The sequence below is a fragment of the Drosophila bipectinata genome, chromosome 3R (genome assembly GCF_030179905.1).
Source record: "Drosophila bipectinata strain 14024-0381.07 chromosome 3R, DbipHiC1v2, whole genome shotgun sequence".
NCBI lineage: Eukaryota > Metazoa > Arthropoda > Insecta > Diptera > Drosophilidae > Drosophila > Drosophila bipectinata.
The window spans coordinates 10,017,705-10,038,674 of NC_091739.1; the positions used below are offsets into that span (position 1 = coordinate 10,017,705).

The window sequence follows — 20,970 nt, forward strand, 5'->3', positions numbered from 1 at the left end:
AGGTATAATTTCATTAAATATACAATTTTTTTTTTTAATAAAATATTTTTCCTTTTTAATTCTTTTATATTTTATTAACCAGTGTGTACACTATTTTTCAGCGGCACCTTAGGTCTATGCTTCTTCTTCCTCTTTGCCATTCGTTTGGAAATAAGAAATAAATAAATAAATAACATTGGTTTGTTTACTAAAATGCTTTCGCTGCGCTCCCTTTGCCGAACTTGTGGTAAAAACCTGGAGAATTTGTCAAGTACAAAGCTGTTTTCAAAGTCCAACTATCAATTAATTACTCTGATTGAAAATATAACCGATATGTTTGTGAGCTTTCTGTTATTTAGTTTAATTTAAGTTTATTTAGTAACTAAATTTTAACGTTTTAGTTAAATTTCGACAACCACATGCCGGAGCTAATATGCCAAAAATGCAAAATTCAGCTGAACAAAATGCTTGGCTTTCAAAAAATGTGCCTGGAAGCTCATAAGACCTTTCTAGAGTTTAAAAAGAAAGAAGCTCAAACTAATAATTCTGAAGAAGAATATTCAATTGAGTACCACGATGTTGAAGATAAAGAAGCCCAGGAAGATGAAGAAGATATGGATGAAGTTGATAATGGGAATTCTATTCCACAAGAAGACGAGGAGGACCAACAACATGAAGGGGAATGTCAACAAGAGCAGGATCAGCAACAGATTCAAGAGCCGGAGGATGACGAGAAGAAACGAAGTAGTCCTCCGACCCCTAAAAAAAGCCAGGCTAGACAGGCCAGATTGGTGAGACGAAGTGCAAAAACGTGGATTTGTGAGCAATGCGGCGGAGAGTTTAAGTGTTCTACTTACCTCAAGCTCCACCAGCTGCGACACACTGGACAGAAGCCTTTCGAGTGCGATGTTTGCCACGCCAAGTACTACACAGAAAATGAGATGCAGCGGCATCGAGTCCTGCACTCTGATGCTCGTCCATATGCCTGCCGTTTCTGCCCAAAAACTTTTCGCGGCTGCAGCAGTAAGGCCGTTCACGAAAGATCCCACACCAACGAGCGACCCTTTCAATGTCAGTATTGTGACAAAGCCTTTACCTCAACATCCACAAAGCAAAGGCACGAAATGATGCACACAAACAATCGAAAATTTCAGTAAGAAACCCAATAGACTTTCAAGAATTTTATAAGAATACAAAAATGTTTATTTTCAGCTGCGATACATGTGACCAGTGGTTTTTGCGCTCCACGCACTTGGCTTTGCACAAAAGCACCAAACTCCATAAGAAAAGACTTGTTAACTCGGCCTTATCAACTTAATTATAATTAATATTATTAACCTTACGTTTACATCGGGATAACCAACCAAGAAGTGCAAATAAATGTAGCATTAGGCCCTAAAACTAAAGACAATATCCTCGCAGTTGCCAAACTGCATTTTTTGTAAATTTTGTATAAATAAAACTTACCCTGTAATATAAACAACTAAAACCTTAATTTACTCAGTAAACTTTTTTAAAATAATAAATTATTTTAGATTATTTAATTTAATAGGTTTTTAAAAATGCGTTAAAGTCGCGCAGTGTGAATGGCAATTTTCTTCTTCTTAATTGTAAACAATTAATTCCGTCTGGCTTGATAAGGTTGTAGTTGGCGGCAATGGAGGACTTGTGCAGGACCTGCTCGGGAAAATCCGATCCCGAAACCGCAAGAAATTTATTTGATACATCTAGTACTCTGCTAAAACACATTTACACATTGACAAACATGGTAGTGAGTAGTCCATGGGCTAATTTAATTAAATTCTCTAATTGAACTAATTGAAATGCCTTTCTTTCAGCTAAAAGATGATGTGGACTTTCCGAGGTTTATTTGCCAGCAGTGTCAGCATGATCTACAGATAGCTATCGACTTTCGCAGAGTCTGTCTGGAGGCGCAAGAACTACTCCAACTTAAGAAAAAGAAAGTGGATGATTCTGGTCTGGAGGCTTGGATCGAGGAAGAAGAGGATTCTCTGACAACTACTTCTCATATCACAAATCATACACAGAAGTCACCATCGCCAACATATCATACCGAGGATGAGTTAGGAGTAGGGCAAAGGGAGGCCGACTTTCTAAATGGACGGCAGGCGTCTGCAACTGAGCAGATATCGGTTGTATTGGTGGAAGAGTTGGATGACAAGGATAGCGCAGTTCTTGATGAAAACCAGGAAGTCAGTAACTCTGTTGAATTACAAAGTATCATATGTGAAAGTATCATAGATAATTCTGAGGATTTCGAGAGCATAGACATCTGTTGCAGCAATTGTGGGCTGAGCTTTGGTTCTTTGGAAGAGCTCAGAACCCACAAATACCAGCTACATGATGTCTCATTCGATACGAGGTAATGGCTCTTTTAGAATAACTAAGGAATCCAAAATTCTATCAGATAATATGTGTATATTCTAGGTTCGTTTGCGACCACTGCGGTGAGGGCTTCAGATCGGTGAGTGGTTTAACCAGGCATTGCAATGTAGTCAACCTTCCATTGACTCACAAGTGCGTCAAGTGCCCCTTGAAGTTCCCCAATACGATCCTGTTGGAGTGCCATGAGGAACGATGCAATGCACCTGTGGATGCCCGGCTGGTGTGCCACATATGCGGCAAGCAGTTAGCCAGTACAAGCAATCTGAAAAATCACTTGGTGCGTCACATGGGCACTCGTTCCCACAAGTGCAGTGTGTGCGACGCTTCTTTCGCCATAGCCAGTGAACTCACTGTCCACATGAAATGTCACAGCTTAGAACGGCCGTATACGTGTCGGTATGACTGTGGAAAAACCTTCAGATATTGCAGCGCCCGCAGCATTCACGAGAGGTACATATTGTCGATGTTTTCCATCTATTTGTAAAGTTAATAGTACAATCCCATCAACAGGATTCATATGGACGAAAGCAAGCGACCATACCGATGCGAGTTTTGTCCAAAAGCATTTGTTACACCAAGCGATTGCAGGTCCCACCAAAAATATCACACCCTATCGCGGAATTTCAGGTACAGCAGCAAAGCTTCGACTCTGATATAACTTTTCATGATAAAAATTAATATTTTGGTTTGAATTCCAGTTGTGAACCATGTCGTATGCATTTCAAACTTATGAGGCACTACAACCTCCATATAAAGTCGAATACTCACAAGGCGGTTGTAATGAGAGTTAAAGCCCAAAAGCAATAAGTCTCTGAGATTTCCACAAACCTCAGTTGCTACTCACCAGACGGTTGTAATGCAAGCCAAAGCATTTCTACAAAACATAACACTATTATTTGGAGTCTCACTTCCTCAACAGCATTTTATTAATAAATACAAAGTATTATATTACTCATTTAAATCCACTTCAAGTTTCATTGAGTAACTAGAAGGTGACAGATGGAATGATTTTCTCGTTGTCATAGATTTCCTTGGCATAGCACAGACTAGGGTAGTCAAAGGCAGCTCCATAACGGTTCTTGCATCCGGAAGTAGCCTTATCTCCGGGAGTGTACACCGGCTGGCCCACAATGTTCGAGGTGGCGAAGTTGCAGGTGAGGACAAAGTGGTTGTAGTAGTCCTTGGAGAAGCGCACAGCAGAGCATCCTACGTGAGTGTTCTTTTCGGCCACAGCAATGGTGAACTTGGCCACGTTCTTGTTGGGCAGCTCCTGGGGGAAACTAGCCAGGATGTCGGGGGAAGCGTTGGAGCGCTCGGCGAACCAGTTCTCAATCTGCTCCTTGAGGATTTCCGCATCCGAGTACTCTGACTCAGCCCCGCTGTAGCTGAAGATGGCATTGTTCTGTCCAGCGTAAGCGAATCTCTCGGTGCTGCGGCACTTGTCTGGTAGGGATTCACAGGTCTTCACATTAAGCAGAGCCAAATGAGACAACTCCTCGCACCAGGCCATTTTAGCCATGCGGATGGCCTTAGGAAGTCCTTCGATTCCACCTCCGGCAACCTTGTTTCTCAATTCGTTGAACAGGCTCAGGATCAGTTTTTGGTGTGGAGCCATCGCCACTTCTCGTACATCCTTGGGGCAGTTTTCACTGAAATTCTGGGAAAGAACACGATGTATTGGGGATACCTTTTAGTAAGAGTTCATGTGCATACCCCCTTGTTGTTGCAGGCGATGTGCTTGTCCAGGCAGGTGGGCAGGGCGCAGTAGTCGACTGCAAAGGCCATGCCCAGGACGGCAGTAACCAGGATCAAAGACTTAATTGCCATGTTGACTGATAAAATGCTACTAGAGCTACTGAAGCCTAGACTGTTGGTGGTTCTCTATTTATAGCCAAGCTCGGGATATATTATACCGCTAGTACATGTGTTTAAGTACCATTCCCACTTGGTTTTTCCAGTTGGGTTCTGGAGAATATCTGGTCAGCCAATTCTTAGCTGGAGGAGGGCTATATAAGAAGTGAAGTATTCTCATGTTTCTCACTTGCCAAGAATAGTCAACGAACTGGCTTCTGCGCCGTGAACGCTCCAAATACTTCCCAGATACGAGCCACAGCACGCAGAGATAAGTTTACGTCTGATCCTGGCCAGTTTTTCATATGTCCAACGATAACAAGGACAACAATTACGCCTTATAAAGTCTATTCCGCAACAAGTTTTAAAAAAAGGTTAAGAGAACAATATATAAACCTTGTAAAAACTTTCCAAAGCCACATTTAAAAGATTTTGATTCCTTTAGACTATTTTCTTTATTAAATCATATCATATCATGCGAGAGGTATTCATTCATAGAGTCGACAATCCTCGAAAGCATTCGTTTGGATGTCGTACTTGTACAATTAAAAACATACAGTATCACAATCATATGCAGGTATACAATATTTTATCTATCTTCTTCTCGGGGGCCTAGACCCAAAAAATACTTGATAGAGTCCAGCCCCTCAATGATTCTAACCTTCCTAGTCGGTGTTAAGCTTATGATGGTGCAATAAATAGAGTTAAGGATTGCATATGTCGCCCCGAGATTTTGTTTGGGGATAATTGAAGGGAATCCGAACATTCAATTGTTTTAGTTAGTCAGGGATTTGGGGCTAAAATAAAAATAAAAATAAAAGATAAAATGAATTGTACATCTGATGGGAGGTCACACAAACTTTTTCGTTGGCAAGGAAATAAAAATAATTAAAGCAAAACATTGTTAGGGCTTGGTACATATCCGAATAGTTTCTTGTGTGCGAAGGACTTACAAGATACAACAATTACGACTACTACTGCTAGATTTAACTAAGTAGGAACGCGTCATTACTTTTCCTTGGGAGCCTTGTCGAATATGTACTCCTTGGCCATCGAATAGGCCAAGCCAGCGGTCAGGCAAGCGACAACGGTTCCCTGGGCGGCCACACGCAACTGCATCAGGAATACGCTGGTGCTCATGGTTCCACGGTTCCGGTATTTGTAGGCTCCAATCACTCCAGCCGCCACAAATCCGGCGATGCCTGTGGGCGAAAGTAAAAATAATTAGTTTGTTGTTGCTAGCTGGCTGGGTTAGTCAGCTGATAAAGGCCAGACATCGCACACACACATATGTATGCAAACACACATAGATACATATACCTCAAATACTAAAGCCAATTAAGTTTTTCAGTTTTTAATGATCTTGAGTTACGATCATTATTCTAATTATAAATAGTTTTTATTAACTAAACAAATCAATATGTTTAAACTTTATAGAAAAAGCCATATACTCAGATCTGTCGACAGTCAGCTGGTATTTGTTATATTCGCACAAACCTACACAGATAAGCACCTGGCAATTTCGAACACGCGTCAAGGTACGGAAGCCACTGTGACGTCACGGATGTGTTAATATTGATGCATAACTTTCCATTGCCTTTCGCATCTGTGGGAACTTGCAATTACGGTTACATCATTAACATTCCAGAACGATGGCGGGCGGAACCCGAAGGATGAACCGTTATATCATATAATTTTAGACAAAACAGCCAATTGATATTAACCTCTATGCGTGAATTACATGGCCAAGGTCAAGTTTAGCCGACATCCCCGAGCGGGCATCTTCACATACAATTTCATCAGCCTCTAGCCAAAAGTTTCCATGTGACGTCACGAACCCACTGAACTTGCGCGTGTACATGCGTATGTGCCCATACAATATTCTTCACTTACCCACTAGCATAAAGGGCGATTCCTTTGCCTTCCTGGACAGTTTGTTGCTCTGGGCAGCATCCTCGTCACTTTCGAAAAAGGATTTTGAACTCATGTTGAAGGCGGGTGATTGATCGGTCGGTTTTGAACGCTTTTGAGTAGCAGTCTTCAAAAACTTAATGGTGTGACCATTCGCGGGTTACGTGCCGTAAGCCAAAAAGGTACTAAGGCATAAAAAAACTTTATAATTAAAAATTTATAAAAGTAAAATTAAAAAGAATTGAAGTAAATAAAATATTTTAATTGTTTAATTAGGGCTCTCTGTTAAATGTTCCAAATTACTTTATCCTTTTCATGCATTTTTTACAAAACCATTTGTTTACTTGTTCAATAAACAATATTAATATTTTCAGATCGCATGGCTTTTTAAAATATTGTCTGGTTAACTTACCAATGTACATTTTTTTAAATCAAACAATATTTTATAAAAAAAAAAGAAGGAAAATTATATCGGCCTACGGCCGAGGTTACCGTGCGTTTCCGCCAGGTGGCGCCCGAAACATCTGTTTTCGTGACATAATTGCGGGGCGACGAAAGGAGGCGGATTGCAGAAATCGACGTTGCTTTGCTTTAGCCGCAAGCTCTGTTTTAAATTCGATAGTGTTTAAACAAATTGACCAGTACCACCACCCCCGCACCGGCTTACCCGAAATCGCGCATCACCGCCGCAACAATGACGGGTATAATTTCGATCGTAACGAGACGGCTGCCCCAAACTCTGGGAATGCGAGCCCTGCGGAGTCATGAGGTAAATCAGGGGGGGCTCGATCATCGGAGAGGGGGTGTCAGACATATAGCTGGATATATACATATGTATATGGATTGGGAGCAAATACGTCCACGGCCCACACCTGCCCTGCTCGATTTTCACAATGAGATTATGTAATTTCATGGGTGTGTGTGTGCGTGCGTTTCTGAGAAAAATGGCAAAAAACTGTTGCGGCTGCCGGGCCTCCAAAATGGAAACCCTGTGACGCACGCTTCACGTGATCCGCCTGCCCCCTTTTCAATCGCCACCCGATTGTGCAATCAACAATTTAAAAACCATTTCTTCCACAGCTGAAACGTTGCATCCGCCAGTATTCCCGATTAGTTGCCGTATCGGTTGCCCAGCGGCAGCAGCTCTTCCGCCAAGATGCCACTGCACTCTGCCAGGATGCCCCTAGGTAATCTGTAACTTTACATGTCAGTGTACCTCATCTTACTGAAGAATTCCTTTTGTTTACACAGGGTTATTGCCTGGCAAGGCATCCATACCACGTCTAGCATGTGGTCAGAGCAGGTTGTGAAAGTGCCGCCGTTCGCAGATTCCATCGCTGAAGGTGACATCAAGTGAGTACTACTAAGCCGACCTAAATCCGCAACTTAATTCAAAACTATTCTTTAAAAGGTTCACGTGCAAGGTGGGTGACTCATTTGCCGCAGATGCTGCCGTTATGGAAATCGAAACCGACAAGACGACGATGCCCGTGCCCGCTCCATTCGCTGGCACTGTCACCGAAATCTTGGTGAAGGATGGCGATACTGTTAAGCCCGGTCAAGAGCTTTTCAAGATGAAGCCTGGTGCGGCCCCTGCCGGAGCACCTGCTCCAGCTGCTGCTGCCCCCGCTCCCGCCGCCCCGGCTGCTGCGCCAAAGCCGGCACCCGCTGCGGCCGCGGCACCGAAGCCAGTCGCTGCCAAACCGCCTCCACCACCACCGCCAGCTGCCGCTCGTCCGCCCCCGAAGGCACCGCCACCAGCAGCCGTCGTTAAGCCAGCTGTGGCTCAAGTGAAAGTGCCGCCTGCAGACGGTTCTCGCCAGATCCTTGGCACTCGATCGGAGCAGCGTGTTAAGATGAACCGCATGCGGCTAAAGATCGCGGCGCGTTTGAAGGATGCTCAAAATACATGTGCTATGCTCACTACTTTCAACGAAATTGACATGAGGTGAGTTACCGGTTTATTTAACATTTAAAAAAAAAACTTTAAAGAAACATTTTTTACTTAATTATTAAGCTCACTTTGAGGTTTTTAAACAACCATTAATATTAATGGCTACGAGTTCATAACACACTTCAAAAATATACAATAACAGCTAAAATATTAATCAACAGCTTATCAGTTAGAACCTTTTTTTCCACCATGGTGCTATGTGGATAAATATATTTATTTCTACCATTTTTTGTATATATTTGTAACCCATTTGATTTATTTTTTTTCAGCTACGCCATGGACTTCCGCAAACAGAATCTGGAGACTTTCGTCAAGAAGTACGGCATTAAGCTTGGCTTCATGTCCATTTTCTCGAAGGCCAGCGCCTATGCTCTGCAGGATCAGCCAGTGGTGAACGCTGTTATCGATGGCACGGTAAACACGCCCCCGCCCCACCCATGAACGCTTATCTTTCTACTTTAGTGTGTGACGTCGACTGATAAGCCAAGCCGTGTTGTTTAAATTTTGCTTATCACGCGGCTATTTTATTCCGTTCCTTTTGTTTATGCAATTTCCGCAGAAATATGCTAAATACTTTCTGTTGTCAAGCGGCAATAACTGAGTTGTTTTTTACAGGATATTGTGTACCGTGATTATGTCGACATCTCGGTGGCGGTGGCTACTCCTCGTGGTCTTGTGGTGCCAGTTATCCGTAATGTTGAAAGCATGAATTACGCGGACATTGAGATCGCACTCGCTGGCCTGGCTGATAAGGCGAAACGAGATGCTATCACCGTGGAGGATATGGACGGCGGCACTTTCACCATCAGCAATGGCGGCGTGTTTGGCTCTCTAATGGGTACGCCTATTATTAATCCTCCACAGAGCGCTATTCTCGGCATGCATGGCATCTTTGATCGACCCATTGCCGTCAAGGGAGAGGTTAGTCCATGCTCCATTACATTTTCTTATTCTTTTCAATAAAATGTTTGGCTTAACCCAACCAAAATCAGGTCAAGATTCGTCCCATGATGTACATTGCACTCACCTACGACCACCGGATCATCGATGGACGTGAGGCTGTCCTGTTCCTGCGCAAAATCAAGGCTGCTGTTGAGAACCCAGCGATCATTGTGGCCGGCTTGTAGAGTGAATTGTTTTAAAGTGCGTCCACGATCCTCACTTGATATTAGCCTTATTTCATTGAAAAGTATCTTTTGGTTATTTATTTCTTTATTTTTGCCAGTGTTACAAAACGACTTACATTTCTTTCGATTTGCATATTCTGAATTAGTCAAAATAAATCTGAGCGTGGATATTTTCGTAAGAATAATTTCGAATCTGTTTCTGCCTACGCCCTCGCCCTGTGCACTAAACATTTAATGTTAACCTAAGATACTATTGCAAAATCATAATAAAGCGATGACGAATATTGACCAACCAGAATGAATGACATTTTTCTAAAATAAGCTGAAAGTATTATACACCAATTGGATTTCATGAAGCAAAAACCGAAACTTTCAGTCATACAATAGGTAATCTTATCAACGTTCAAACTCGTCACTGCCTTATCTTATTTTTCTTGCACGGTTGGCTTTTAATTAATTGGGTAGTTGTATGCCTGATCTAAGAACTTTATTTTAATTAATGGGCCATTCGAGAGTCATGAAAAATAAAAGAAAATAAATCATAATATTATTTAAAAACTGGGTTGTCTTTAATAAGTTCTCCCAAGCATTTTCCTCATTTTGCTGGGACCCTCCAGAAAATTTAACAAAAAATCGAAAAAATATTTTGTTGCTAGGTTTTGATGCAGATTTGTGGAGAATCGAACTACAAATCGTTTAAGGTATTCCGCTCAAGAATCGGATAAGTTTTGACCAAGATATGATCTTCACCGGGGGCTCCATGGCCCTCCCAAGCATTTTCCGCATTTTGAAGGGGACCGTCCAGAACATTTAACAAAAAATCGAAAAAATATTTTGTTGCTAGGTTTTGATGCAGATTTGTGGAGAATCGAACTACAAATCGTTTAAGGTATTCCGCTCAAGAATCGGATAAGTTTTGGCCAAGATATGATCTTCACCGGGGGCTCCATGGCCCTCCCAAGCATTTTCCGCATTTTGAAGGGGACCGTCCAGAAAATTTAACAAAAAATCGAAAAAATATTTTGTTAGTAGGTTTTGATGCAGATTTGTGTAGAATCGAACTACAAATCGTTTAAGGTATTCCGCTCAAGAATCGGATAAGTTTTGGCCAAGATATGATCTTCACCGGGGGCTCCATGGCCCTCCCAAGCATTTTCCGCATTTTGAAGGGGACCGTCCAGAAAATTTAACAAAAAATCGAAAAAATATTTTGTTAGTAGGTTTTGATGCAGATTTGTAGAGAATCGAACTACAAATCGTTTAAGGTATTCCGCTCAAGAATCGGATAAGTTTTGGCCAAGATATGGTCTTCACCGGGGACCCCATGGCTCTCCCAAGCATTTTCCGCATTTTGAAGGGGACCGTCCAGAAAATTTAACAGAAAATCGAAAAAATATTTTGCTGGTAGGTTTTGATGCAGATTTGTGCAGAACCGAATTAAAAATCGTTTGAAGTATCCCGCTCAAGAATCGGATAATGTTTTGTTAAGATATGGTCTTAGAAGCTTATATGGTCTTATAGGGAATAGGCCCTATGTATTTTCCACATTTTGAAGGGCAGTTGTCCAGAAAATTGTACAAGGTTTGTTACTAGGTTTGGCCGCAAATGGGTGGAACATCGAGTTACATTTTTTTGCCACAGTATAATCTTTATTGGAGGCCTTATTGGATTTTAATGAATCTGTGGGTATTAAAAGAAAATATTTTAAAATAAAAAACGAGATTATTTGTTTTGTTATTAGAGCAAATTGGCTTGTACAATTTTATTGATTTTTGTTTGGTATCGTATTCATACTATTTCTAATTTTTACAATGTTTTCTGTTGATTTTTAATGTGCGAGGTCATAATTTTTACAATTGGTGTGATTTTGACATTAATGGGATAAATTATAATTTAGCTTGCTTGAATATAATTTGTTACTTTTCTTATGGCAAAATAATGTTTTTTTTTAAAAAGATCTATCAAAGATTAACACAGTTTTGATTTAGTTTGGTTTTGGGGTACATTTTAGTGTTCCTGATATTATATATAAAATTTTTTCTTATCACATTTGTCGAAAATATAAGAAACTGAAACTGACGAAGATAATGATAGTAGGGAGAATATCGAAATAAAATATATAAAAATATACGAGTGGCTATAATGGATTGCATATAAAATTACATAAAAAATGCGACAATCGTTTCGCCTAAAACATTTCGCAAGTCAATAGCGAAATTTCGAAGAATTGACATTTTAGGCAAAAGGATTGGCATTATCTACATTGTTTTTGACCCTTTTTTGCGTTTTTGTGCAATTTCTTGTAGTAATTTTTAGCTTAACTAAGGGGATACAGAGTGTAGTTACGTTGTACAATTCGCGCTTAATCGTAATTCCTGATGATGGTGCGTTTTTTTTGGGTCAAAAGAGGCCTATGCTGTAACTAACGTTTTTCGTTTTCGATTTCATTTCTTTTTGGTCTGCCCAATGGTAATTTTCCATTATCTAGGGTAAGGGTACAGAAGGACGAGGGCGTTGTGGGCGGGGTCAGTCGGTCCTGCACTTGTGTGCCTCCAAGTGCAACACTCTTAAGTCTAAGCAATTACACTAGGTATCCCCCAACCTTGTGTCCGAAATGAGTTCTTGTCCTATGTCTTTCTATAGCTATATAGAATATAGCCTCCTTTCAGCTTTTCCATCTGTATCTCTCTATCTATCTATCTATATCTGTCTCTCTCTTTGCTTAGATCTTGGTCGAGAAGGATATATCAATTTTGGAATGACTTTCAATAGAACTATTGTACAAGATTCCATTTGCTACGTTTTGTGGGTGCTTCTAGCGTCTGTCTCAATGATTTTGCAAATTTCCAAATTGCCCGAAACATTCTTCACTTTCCTACTAGCCAAATGTTAAAGGTTAGATACTGCTCCTCGATGGGTCGTGTGTGTAAATAAAATTCATAACTAAATTTCTTGGCCAGATTGGAGAGGGGGCTGACTGACTGGTTGAGAGTGATTTGAAATTTTAGTTCAATTTTCTGTTTTTGGCTTCGGCATGGGTTGCTAGTTTTTTGGATGCTAGTACAAGTCGGAAATGTGTAATTTCATAAGACGGTTTTTGCATTTCTTGTTTCTGCTGATGTTGCTCTTGCTGTTTGCCAAGTTTCTAGGTGGTGTGTGTCGTCATCGACGTTGTCCCGTGGAGTCTGCTGTTGGTGCTGCTATTGCTGCCACTTGGCCGGGCAACTTTTGCCATGAATTTATAAATCAAAACGTTCTTCTGTCTAGTGGCCATTGACGGAGTGCTAATGGTGGGTGGGGTGTGTTTAGATTGGGATTGGGTGTCTCTTTTCTTCGGCATGGTCGGTACTATTCGGTTATGGTCCTGACTGCTCCTGACTCTTCCTGGCCTCTCCTCATGCGAGCCATATTTTATTTATTGATGGCAATTATGCCTCGACCTCGACTATTGCCTCGACAGTAGTTTATATAAATTTTGAGTTTTGTTTGATGTGCTTTCAACTGCATGATGCCAATGTGGATGCTGATGCTGCTGGTGGGTTGCTGGCAGGATCCTGGATGTCGGATGATGATGGTTCGAACTTTTGCCAAAGAAACCAAGTCTAACCACAATTTGAAAGGTCTGAATAGAGAGTTTGGGGGCAACTGGGAGGACTGGAGCTGGCCACCAATTTTGGAGTGGGTATGTTTTTGCTGTGCGTGTGACACTCGTCTCAAAATATTACTTTAAGTTGTGGTTCTGCTGGCGCTGCCTTCATTTTGTTTGCAATTTTGAATCAGATGCTGATTTGGATTTTGAATTGAATTTGGGTTAAGTTGTAGGGCTCTGTCTTCGACTTTGTATCATATTTTTTGTGTGGCGGCCGTCAGGCGCAAGTAATGGGCTTGAGGCCTCTCCTGGGGCGGATCAAAGTGGTCATCGTCAAATCTTGAGGCTAGTGCCTGCCTCTGGGTTATGGGAATGATTTTGTCTGCTCAAATGCTTCTTTTCTGAACTGTTTCTGGGGTTTTCAACCCCTTTTTGGGTGGAGAGGGTTGACTGAAATCGCGTGCTGCCTGGATGTGCTTTTGTCTTTGTTTTTGCTTCGGTTTCGGTTTCTGTTCAAGTTTCTGCTCAGTTACTGTTTCAGCTTTTTGGGTTTTGTTCTGGCGGATTTAGCTGCGAGAGCTGGGAATTGTTTTGTTTCGTTGTGATTTATCTGCCGCCTGCCGCACTACGCACCCTTGGCCGCCATTTGTAAGATTTTGGCCAGAAAGTTGCCAGTTGAAAGGACTCTTCCCTAACCATGTTCCTGTTTATGTCGCGCTTCTGTCTTCTTGCCAGCTCCAGCGCCCTGTTGCTCTTGGAATTTGGTGCTCCTGCAGGCATCCTGCAGGCTCCTTTTTTGCTCCTGTCATTTGTCGCATTAAAACTTCCGCAATTTCTTGTAATTTATAATACTGCCTTTTTGAAATTTAGCTGGAGTTTTTATTCTTATTTTTGGATTTTGGCGCTGTTTTGTTTCTGCATCTGGATTTGTTTGGGGGCCGCGAGTACTTAATCATCTTAATGTGGTCATAATTATGTACCGAAGGTTACTCAAATGTTGCGACTTATGAACTGGCTTACAGTTTTTTTCTATTTAAATTTTGTATTGTCTATTTTTTGGTTGAATTTGGATTATTTATATTAATCAGCTATCAGCATCTTTTTACTATTTTGAAATTGTAATTAAAATTATAAATTTCTTTGGGGTTTTTGGTTACCCGTTCTGCGTATAAAATTTTTGAATATGATGTTTTTGTTTTTTTGAATTTTGTGGCCAGGAAGTTTTAAAGTTTTTAAATATTTTGGATTTTAATTTTGATGATTGCCAGAGAGGTTTGCCGAAAGATGAAATCTGAATGGTTTTGGCTTGCAGATTCTAAAATTAAACAATTTAGATACGTAAATATTAATATGAATTTTGAAAGTGAGGTGTCAGGTTTTTTTTTCAGTTTTGAATTATTTGAATTGGTTTCTAAAAGATTAAAGTAATGAAATATTTCAAATATTTAATGTTTTCGATGCGTTATTTAAGAAAATGTTTTTAGGCACTTTTTTTATGCATATACTCAAAAAATATTTAAAGAAAACTATTTGAGATTCGAATTATTGACATTTTTGGCGTTATAAATCTAAAATGTTTATTTTTGCTATCGAATAACATTGAATTTTGTACATATATTGAAAATTGTTTTTTGAACAGAATTTAAAAGTTTAGCAGTGGTGAGAGTTGTGTAAGTAGAAGGTATGAACATTTGAAGCTAATTTGTGTTGTTTTCAAATTTTAAATTTATCGACAAATTTAAAAATTATTCAAATGTTTTTTTTTTAAATTATGAAACTACATGTTTTTGAATTTTAAAGTTAATTTTTGATTAATTTGGTTTTGATTGTTTTAAATTTAATGAACTAAATATAGCAATCTTAATAGAGTAGCATAAAGGTAAATAAATGTGAAATATATAGAATTTTGATTGGTTTTAGTAGAACCAAAATTGTTCATTTTTTTCGTAGGAGAATCGTGTAAATTTCTATATTTTTTTGTGATAATTTAAATATAATATAATTAAAGCGTCTTAAATATCTTTTGCACAATTTTAAATTCGAAAATATATTAATTAAAGCTTTGTGTGAACTCAAATATGTATATTTTTATTGAATTTTATTTCATAATTTAAGTCGATTTATAGAAGAAGAATAGAAGTTCATCAAAATTATTGTTGAATTTAATTTAAAATGTTGAATTTGGGTTTATGTAAATGTAATTTTGTTAAAAAATCTTTGAAAAATGCTTTAAGCAGTAAATTTTATTTCCTTACATGATTTGAGCTTTTGGTTATTGATATTTTTGATTATAATAAATGTGTTCAAAAATTAATCTTGAAACTTTTAATTTATTTTAAAGTTATGAAATATGAGAGTTTAGAAATGAGTGTAAAATATATATTTCGTCAAATGAATAGTATTCTCAAAAAGGACTCGTTTTGTTGACTGTACTTATAAATTTGAAATCAAAGAATAATTTGAATTTGAGTGAATAAATGGTTAATTTTTGATTTTCTGTTTTTAAAAATGATAATTTTGAATCAATGAAGAATAATCAATTAAGGAACTTTTAGCTTAACCCGAATGTACATTTTTTTTTCTTCAAAATGCTTGATGAAGAGTTTTTTTCGAATCAGAATGTTTTTTTTCGTTTTGCTCAAGAAATTATTGTTTCTAATTGATATATTAATAAAATATTTTGGAAAGTACAGCCCTCTATTTGTGTTTTAAATTTTTTTGAATTTTATTTATAATTTAGTGCTTAATTTCGTAGTAGACTGAGTGATAATTTTTTTAAAGGACAGTGATTTTTAGACTTTAAGCTTTAGAATTTTCTGTTTGTTTTGTTTAAAGATTTGTTTTTGAATTGACTTTGCTAGATTTTTGAATTGAATTTAGATTTTTTTTTTAGAATTTATAATTTTTCTTAATTTTTGATATTGATTTTGACTTTAACGTTAACTTGAAGATGATTTTCTGTTTTAACTTAATTTTTAATTCAGAAAATGAAAAATTTTTAAATTGTTTTAATTTTATTTGTTTGAAGATGTTATTTTGAAGAGGATTAGAATTTAATTTGAAGAATTTTGAAAATTTAGAATTTTGTATTTAAACATTTGGTTTGTAATATTGACTTTAATGCTTGTTTTTAGAATTTAATGAATTTAGAATTTTCTGCTATTGGAAATTTAGTTTATTTTTAGGATTTAGTTCTGTTTGATTCTGAATGAAATTCAGGAATTGAAATATGAATAGAAATTGAAATATTTTTGATCGTGAATTAAACATGAATAGTTACTTTCGCTTTTAATTTGGATCCTGATTAGTTTTGAAATCAATTTTTACATATAATTGCTCTGAGAAAATGAAATTGAGAAACTTTAGGTTGGGATATTGCGAGTTTTTGGATTGAAGTATCCTGAATTTGAATTAATTTTAAAGTAATATGTAGCTGAATATTTGTTTTTATTTGTTTTTTTAGTTTTGAAGCAAATAGGCAAATGTTAGACTAGAACCCTTTTAATTTTTTTAAGATAAAATGTAAAATTTGATTTATTTTGGAATTAACTTAGGATGTTTCTATTCGTGAGTTGAACTAAATTGAATTTGTAATAATTTAAGAGAAAATATAGAATTATGTTTGGTTTTATCTTTCTTTAATTTGGCTGACCTAATGTTATTTTTTTGTTGCTCCCTAACCTTGTTTTTGAATCCTTTTTGTGGGTCAAATATAAGTTATATAGTAATTATGGTTCTGTGTCAATGGCCACGAGACAATTTTGGCCTCTAATCGGGTTGGGGTGGACTTGATGACTTTCAACGGTTTTGTACTAGAGTTGCTTGATGTGAGACATTTCTTGCGCATTTAATATTTCCTTGAAATTTTCAATAATTTGTGATTAAAAATTGCCGCAACGCCTTTGCTTTTCTTAATGAAAATGTCAACAAAATATTGAAAGCGCCAAGAAGGGTCCTAAAATTTGTACGTTTTCGGTTGCAATTCTGTTTTGAATTACCTATTTTTTGTCTATCGAACTTTGGGGGTCAGGCTATTTCTTTTCTTCTTGGGAATCGTAGAAGCAGCTTCCTTTGCAGCCATTTTATTGCCAAAGGGGTGGGAGTGTTTGTGTGTGTGAGTGAGTGGCTTTTTGTGTGAGTGTTTGTGAGTGTAGCCCTGCGCTTATGTGTGTGTTGTGCGAAAGATTGTGTGTGTGTGTGTGTTTGTGTGTAGCTGGGTGGTTGATTTGCGCCTAAAGCTCTGTGCCGTGCGAAACAGTCTTTTGGTATTTGTGGGTTTTTGCATAAATATTGTGGTAAACTAAAGAGTTGTAAGGACGAAACGCGAATTTAGAATTTTCATTGTTTCGATTTGCGTTTTGGACACAAAATGAAAAACTATTGCATTGTGTGTGTGGAATTTGGCGGGCAGGAGCTAACTCTATGATAAAAAAAAATGTATATACTATCACTAATAAGAAGCCTAATAACTAAGGTTCGTCTTCTGGAAATGAAGCCTTCTGCGATGCCGTAGAAGAAGAGTTCGTTTTTGAGATTTTGACGTTTATCGGATGGATTTTGAAATTTGGTACTGGGCTGCATTTTGCTGCTTTTTGGGAGAGACAAGGGAGGCTCACCTTTCACTCAATATTTTGTATTTTGTTTTATGTTTTGGATTTTGAATTTTTCACTGTTTTTTTTATGTTTGGTTTGGAATATCTTCTTTTTGGATTTGGATCTGGTCTGGTTCAAACGGTGCCTCGAATCTGTTTGGAAATTAGGTTCTAAACAAGAATCAAAACATACTTGCGAAATGTGGCTGCCAACGGAGAGCGAATAGGTGGCGCTCTCTTTCTCTCTCTCTTGTTTCTCCTTCGGCTTTCCTTCCTTTCTCTCTGTGTGAGTGCGAGTGTGTTTGTGTGCGAGTGTGAGTTTGTGTGCGAGTGTGTTGGGTTGAATTCGCCGCAAGGATGTGGGCTGTATCTGTGTGTGCTTCCTGTCGAGGGGTGGCTTGGCTTTGCTGCTGCTGGGGTAAATCACTGCCCCTGCTTAGATATTCAGCAGGGTATCTACGGCGGGGCAGCTTTCTCCTTCTTAGCTGCTGCGGCGGCTGCTGCCGGCGTTGGCGCTAACGTTGGCGTCGATGTCGCTGCCTCTGCTGACGCTCCGCTGACTTCATTCGCCTCCTTTCGCCGTCAAATGCTCGATCCTCAGCGAAATCGAGTTCATCATCATCAGCGATGGCTCCGGCCCCAGCAACTGAGTCCTTGGACTCGGTTTCTGTTGCTAAACTTGAATTTGGGTTTCCTTCCTTGTAATTTCTGTCGGAATTCGGTGTGATTTGCTGGCCTGTTCTGTTGCTTGGGGCACAAGGCTCCTCGGTGGGCGGTGGCGGTTGCGGTGGCGAGTAGGCGGGGCAGTTTCTTAAGACGCTGGCAGTTCGGCTGGTTTTGAATTTCGATTGGATTTTGGAGGTAGTTTTGAATTTTGGTCTTTTGATTTTTCGGCCAATCATTGGAGTAGAGAAATATGAGCAGTAAACACTTGAGAATTTTGTTGAGTTTCATAACAATTTCCTTGTTGGGGATTTGGTTTCAATCCGGATTCAAGATGTGTGGTTACTGCTCGATCCATAGCTTTCCGTTCTTCAGCTTCTTGGGGTTCCTATTTTTGAGCAACAATATATAGAAAAATTTTTATTAAATGTAAGAATTTGGAAAGTTTAAATAAGTTTGTGGTTTCTACAGTAAGAATTTTTAAAATTACCTGTAAGATATAAAAACAATATTATTATCTCTCTTAACTGAAGATTTTTTCACTCTTGGTGCTTTTCCAGATGTGTTGATAACTTTCCAATTGGTTCCAAGTGATTTGTTTGACTTTTGAGGTTTTCAGCTTTCCTTTTTTTGGATTATTATTTTTGAATTTTATCTTCGATTTCTCGGTAGGGTTATTTCAAAAGTTATTTAATGATTTATATCCATGAAATGACTTTTTGAAAATTATTTCAATTGGCTGATTTTTATCCAGAACTGATTTTGATTTGTCTTTTGAATTTCGTTGAACTTTTTGTTTAGTTTTTGGAGATTAGTTTTTTGGTTATTAGTTTTTGGGTTTTAGTTTTTGGTTTGGTTTTAGGGGATTTTTATACTTTAACCATCTCACGAAAATGTGTAAACATGTGACTTTCACGATAACTATTTTCGTAAACTGTTCGATTTCGTTTTGAAGTTCGGTTGGAGGTACTTGGGTTTTTATACAAATTAATCTGACATTCGGCGGTTGAATTTATGCAACTTTTCGACTGAATTTTGTTGGATTTCCTGGGTGATGATGAATCGGTTTTGAGTTTTTTTTGCGATCGGTGCGGTGTGGAGATGCTGCTAGAGCCTCCCTAGCGCCGCCTGGTCATGGCGGTCGGAGGAGTCCTCGATCCTGGTGCTACTGTTGCTCCTGTGGTGCCGCTGCTCCGAGTGCTGCTGCTACTGCTGCTGCTGGTGATCCTCAAGCTTTGAAGATTGAAATGAAACTGATTGATTCTGCGCAGCAGCCTCGGCTTTTATACCCGCCAAGTGACGCCGAGGACCCGATTGCAATCAGGATGCTAGAGCTTTGTCCATTGTCTGCCCGGATGTGGACAAAGGATCCTGTTGGCAACAATGAGGCGCTGCCAGGCAGAAACCCGTTGGGCGGGTTTATTTCAGAAAAACCGTCGCTGAAAAGATCGAAAAACGCTCGCGTTTCTTGGTGGTGGGTTGCCTGCCTGCCCTCAGGATCCTCAGGATCGGCAGGGTTGTGGGGTGGATCGCAGCATCAGTTGGCACACCTGGCGGCATGAAAGCTGCAGCAGTCGCAGCAGCCGCTGGACCAAACTGGTTTCTAGTGGTCGAGGGTTTCGATAACGTTCGGCCGTATCCTTGACCATTTGAACTGCAATTGTCTGGCCCGGATGATGGGAAAAATTCCTCATTTGAACTTGTTTTTCTACACTCCTAGTTTGGCCGCTTCTTCCTTTTTAAAATCGAAACAAGTTTCGTCGGTCACGGCGGCGGCGAACGGAATTTGTCAGCTTTAAATTTATGGCCAGCACAGGTCTGGTTGGAGATCAAAAGCGATTTAGGCCGGGCTTCTGGGACTTCTAACCCAGATTCCCCATGTAATCCATTTGAGTGACCCGCCGTCATCCCATCATCCATCACCCACATCAGTGGGTCAAACCTTTTCCTTGGCCTCGCCACCGCCACCCAGCGGCGGAAAATCCTTGCTCCTTCCCATATCTCCTTCTTTTCTATTTTTTTTCGCATCTTTTGGTAGTTTCATTTTGGATTCCATCTTTCGGGCATAGCAACAAGTTAAGGGTTGCGCTGATTTTTTTCCGTTTCGCTTCCCCGAATCCCAGAGCCGAGCACTTTTATTATTTAAATTGCTGTTAACCCTTGTTTGGCCTGGGTAGGTCCTTGGTCCTGGTCATGGGGTTAGAGGTTGGGTCACGACATCTGTATATGTGTGTGAGTTTGCGTCAGTGTGAGAATATTCCGAAATGGGACATTAGTTGCGGATAGGCCATCATAGAACCATTGTGAATGAACAGTTTGTCAGGCGTTAAGGATACGCCCTGTGTGCCGGAAATACAATACACCTTCCGGAATTCCATTCGCCATTTGTCACAAAACAACAACAATTTAATGAATAGCAACGTTTTCTGATGAAAATTAATTTATTTAATAAGGTTTTTAGGGCTTAAATTAAAAGGGGCTTCAACAAAAATTCATTTAAAAATTTTGTTGGTCTCTCTACTAGCAATAGTAAACAAACTAACTTTGAAATTTTGATGTATTTTATTTAAAATTGTTTCAGCCAGGACGTTCACAAAAATAAATTCCACTCAAGAATCAAAGTCTGTTTTGTTTTGATAATTTTCTTATCCAAACTTTTGCGGTACAGTTGTGTACAAAATACTTTGTCTGTAGGCGTTAGGCTCGGCAGATTCGGCAACCTAAAGGGTCGGAAAATGGGGTTTGGGGGAGGAAAGGCTTGGACGAAAAGAAAATTTACATATTTCTGTTAATTTTGCATTGAAGTTGGGTTCATAACGAAGAGGAAACACTTGAAATTTGCATACATTTTCCTCTCTCGCACAACCACTAATACACACACACCCATACTACATCTAG

At 39.1% G+C, this 20,970-nt stretch overlaps 5 protein-coding genes and 1 long non-coding RNA gene across 10 annotated transcripts; 3 read left to right on the forward strand and 3 right to left on the reverse strand.

The window, feature by feature from the left end:
• Nucleotides 1–120: 120 nt before the first annotated feature.
• On the forward strand, nucleotides 121–1,396 carry LOC108120996 (transcription factor Ouib). Its single transcript, XM_017234887.3, has 3 exons — nucleotides 121–318; nucleotides 381–1,132; nucleotides 1,192–1,396. The coding sequence occupies exons 1-3, from the start codon at nucleotides 193–195 to the stop codon at nucleotides 1,295–1,297; spliced, it is 984 nt and encodes a 327-aa protein (XP_017090376.2). The 5' UTR covers nucleotides 121–192; the 3' UTR covers nucleotides 1,298–1,396.
• Nucleotides 1,397–1,597: 201 nt separating this feature from the next.
• LOC108121078 (zinc finger protein 664) lies at nucleotides 1,598–3,317 on the forward strand. Of its 2 annotated transcripts, XM_070280887.1 has the most exons (6): nucleotides 1,598–1,750; nucleotides 1,818–2,192; nucleotides 2,253–2,362; nucleotides 2,428–2,835; nucleotides 2,896–3,012; nucleotides 3,084–3,317. In XM_070280887.1, exons 1-6 carry the CDS (start codon nucleotides 1,637–1,639, stop codon nucleotides 3,190–3,192), a joined length of 1,233 nt encoding a protein of 410 aa, XP_070136988.1. In that variant the 5' UTR covers nucleotides 1,598–1,636; the 3' UTR covers nucleotides 3,193–3,317. The 2 variants fall into 2 exon arrangements, with proteins under 2 accessions (XP_070136988.1, XP_017090499.2); XM_017235010.3 differs by having other exon boundaries at nucleotides 1,599–1,750; nucleotides 1,818–2,362; nucleotides 3,084–3,316.
• LOC108121080 (antigen 5 like allergen Cul n 1-like) lies at nucleotides 3,278–4,257 on the reverse strand. The gene is made up of 2 exons (XM_017235012.3): nucleotides 4,099–4,257; nucleotides 3,278–4,042 (listed from the first exon to the last, which is right to left on the reverse strand). Exons 1-2 carry the CDS (start codon nucleotides 4,210–4,212, stop codon nucleotides 3,371–3,373), a joined length of 786 nt encoding a protein of 261 aa, XP_017090501.2. The 5' UTR covers nucleotides 4,213–4,257; the 3' UTR covers nucleotides 3,278–3,370.
• A 419-nt stretch (nucleotides 4,258–4,676) lies between these two features.
• On the reverse strand, nucleotides 4,677–6,295 carry LOC108121066 (HIG1 domain family member 1C). 2 transcript variants are annotated; one of them, XR_001773107.3, is made up of 3 exons: nucleotides 6,130–6,295; nucleotides 5,190–5,438; nucleotides 4,677–5,033 (listed from the first exon to the last, which is right to left on the reverse strand). XR_001773107.3 is itself a non-coding variant. In XM_017234990.3 (3 exons), the coding sequence occupies exons 1-3, from the start codon at nucleotides 6,221–6,223 to the stop codon at nucleotides 5,012–5,014; spliced, it is 306 nt and encodes a 101-aa protein (XP_017090479.1). In that variant the 5' UTR covers nucleotides 6,224–6,292; the 3' UTR covers nucleotides 4,677–5,011. The 2 variants fall into 2 exon arrangements, 1 of the variants encoding a protein (XP_017090479.1); XM_017234990.3 differs by having other exon boundaries at nucleotides 5,249–5,438; nucleotides 6,130–6,292.
• A 267-nt stretch (nucleotides 6,296–6,562) lies between these two features.
• Nucleotides 6,563–9,526, forward strand: LOC108121065 (dihydrolipoyllysine-residue succinyltransferase component of 2-oxoglutarate dehydrogenase complex, mitochondrial). The gene is made up of 7 exons (XM_017234989.3): nucleotides 6,563–6,916; nucleotides 7,228–7,334; nucleotides 7,399–7,500; nucleotides 7,559–8,095; nucleotides 8,371–8,515; nucleotides 8,717–9,022; nucleotides 9,094–9,526. The coding sequence occupies exons 1-7, from the start codon at nucleotides 6,842–6,844 to the stop codon at nucleotides 9,226–9,228; spliced, it is 1,407 nt and encodes a 468-aa protein (XP_017090478.1). The 5' UTR covers nucleotides 6,563–6,841; the 3' UTR covers nucleotides 9,229–9,526.
• Nucleotides 9,527–10,983: 1,457 nt separating this feature from the next.
• On the reverse strand, nucleotides 10,984–19,314 carry LOC108120981 (uncharacterized). Of its 3 annotated transcripts, none has more exons than XR_011443246.1 (3): nucleotides 18,563–19,314; nucleotides 17,603–18,460; nucleotides 10,984–14,132 (listed from the first exon to the last, which is right to left on the reverse strand). It is a non-coding gene; the product is annotated as an uncharacterized lncRNA (long non-coding RNA). The 3 variants fall into 3 exon arrangements; XR_011443245.1 differs by having other exon boundaries at nucleotides 16,816–18,460; XR_011443244.1 differs by having other exon boundaries at nucleotides 16,098–18,460.
• Between the last annotated feature and the right edge of the window lie 1,656 nt (nucleotides 19,315–20,970).

What these genes read in the sequence shown, in the direction of transcription:
- LOC108120996 (XM_017234887.3), top strand. Translation starts at nt 193, where the DNA reads ATGCTTTCGCTGCGCTCCCTTTGCCGAACTTGTGGTAAAAACCTGGAG. An exon ending in AAAATATAACCGATATGTTT is followed by an intron (nt 319 to 380) that starts GTGAGCTTTCTG and finishes TTAACGTTTTAG; the next exon opens with TTAAATTTCGACAACCACAT. An exon ending in ACAAACAATCGAAAATTTCA is followed by an intron (nt 1,133 to 1,191) that starts GTAAGAAACCCA and finishes GTTTATTTTCAG; the next exon opens with CTGCGATACATGTGACCAGT.
- LOC108121078 (XM_017235010.3), top strand. Translation starts at nt 1,637, where the DNA reads ATGGAGGACTTGTGCAGGACCTGCTCGGGAAAATCCGATCCCGAAACC. An exon ending in ACACATTGACAAACATGGTA is followed by an intron (nt 1,751 to 1,817) that starts GTGAGTAGTCCA and finishes CCTTTCTTTCAG; the next exon opens with CTAAAAGATGATGTGGACTT. An exon ending in GATGTCTCATTCGATACGAG is followed by an intron (nt 2,363 to 2,427) that starts GTAATGGCTCTT and finishes TGTATATTCTAG; the next exon opens with GTTCGTTTGCGACCACTGCG.
- LOC108121080 (XM_017235012.3), bottom strand. Translation starts at nt 4,212, where the DNA reads ATGGCAATTAAGTCTTTGATCCTGGTTACTGCCGTCCTGGGCATGGCC. An exon ending in TCGCCTGCAACAACAAGGGG is followed by an intron (nt 4,043 to 4,098) that starts GTATGCACATGA and finishes GTTCTTTCCCAG; the next exon opens with AATTTCAGTGAAAACTGCCC.
- LOC108121066 (XM_017234990.3), bottom strand. Translation starts at nt 6,223, where the DNA reads ATGAGTTCAAAATCCTTTTTCGAAAGTGACGAGGATGCTGCCCAGAGC. An exon ending in ATCGCCCTTTATGCTAGTGG is followed by an intron (nt 5,439 to 6,129) that starts GTAAGTGAAGAA and finishes TTTCGCCCACAG; the next exon opens with GCATCGCCGGATTTGTGGCG. An exon ending in GACAAGGCTCCCAAGGAAAA is followed by an intron (nt 5,034 to 5,248) that starts GTAATGACGCGT and finishes TTTTTATTTTAG; the next exon opens with CCCCAAATCCCTGACTAACT.
- LOC108121065 (XM_017234989.3), top strand. Translation starts at nt 6,842, where the DNA reads ATGACGGGTATAATTTCGATCGTAACGAGACGGCTGCCCCAAACTCTG. An exon ending in GAGCCCTGCGGAGTCATGAG is followed by an intron (nt 6,917 to 7,227) that starts GTAAATCAGGGG and finishes TTTCTTCCACAG; the next exon opens with CTGAAACGTTGCATCCGCCA. An exon ending in ACGCTGTTATCGATGGCACG is followed by an intron (nt 8,516 to 8,716) that starts GTAAACACGCCC and finishes TGTTTTTTACAG; the next exon opens with GATATTGTGTACCGTGATTA.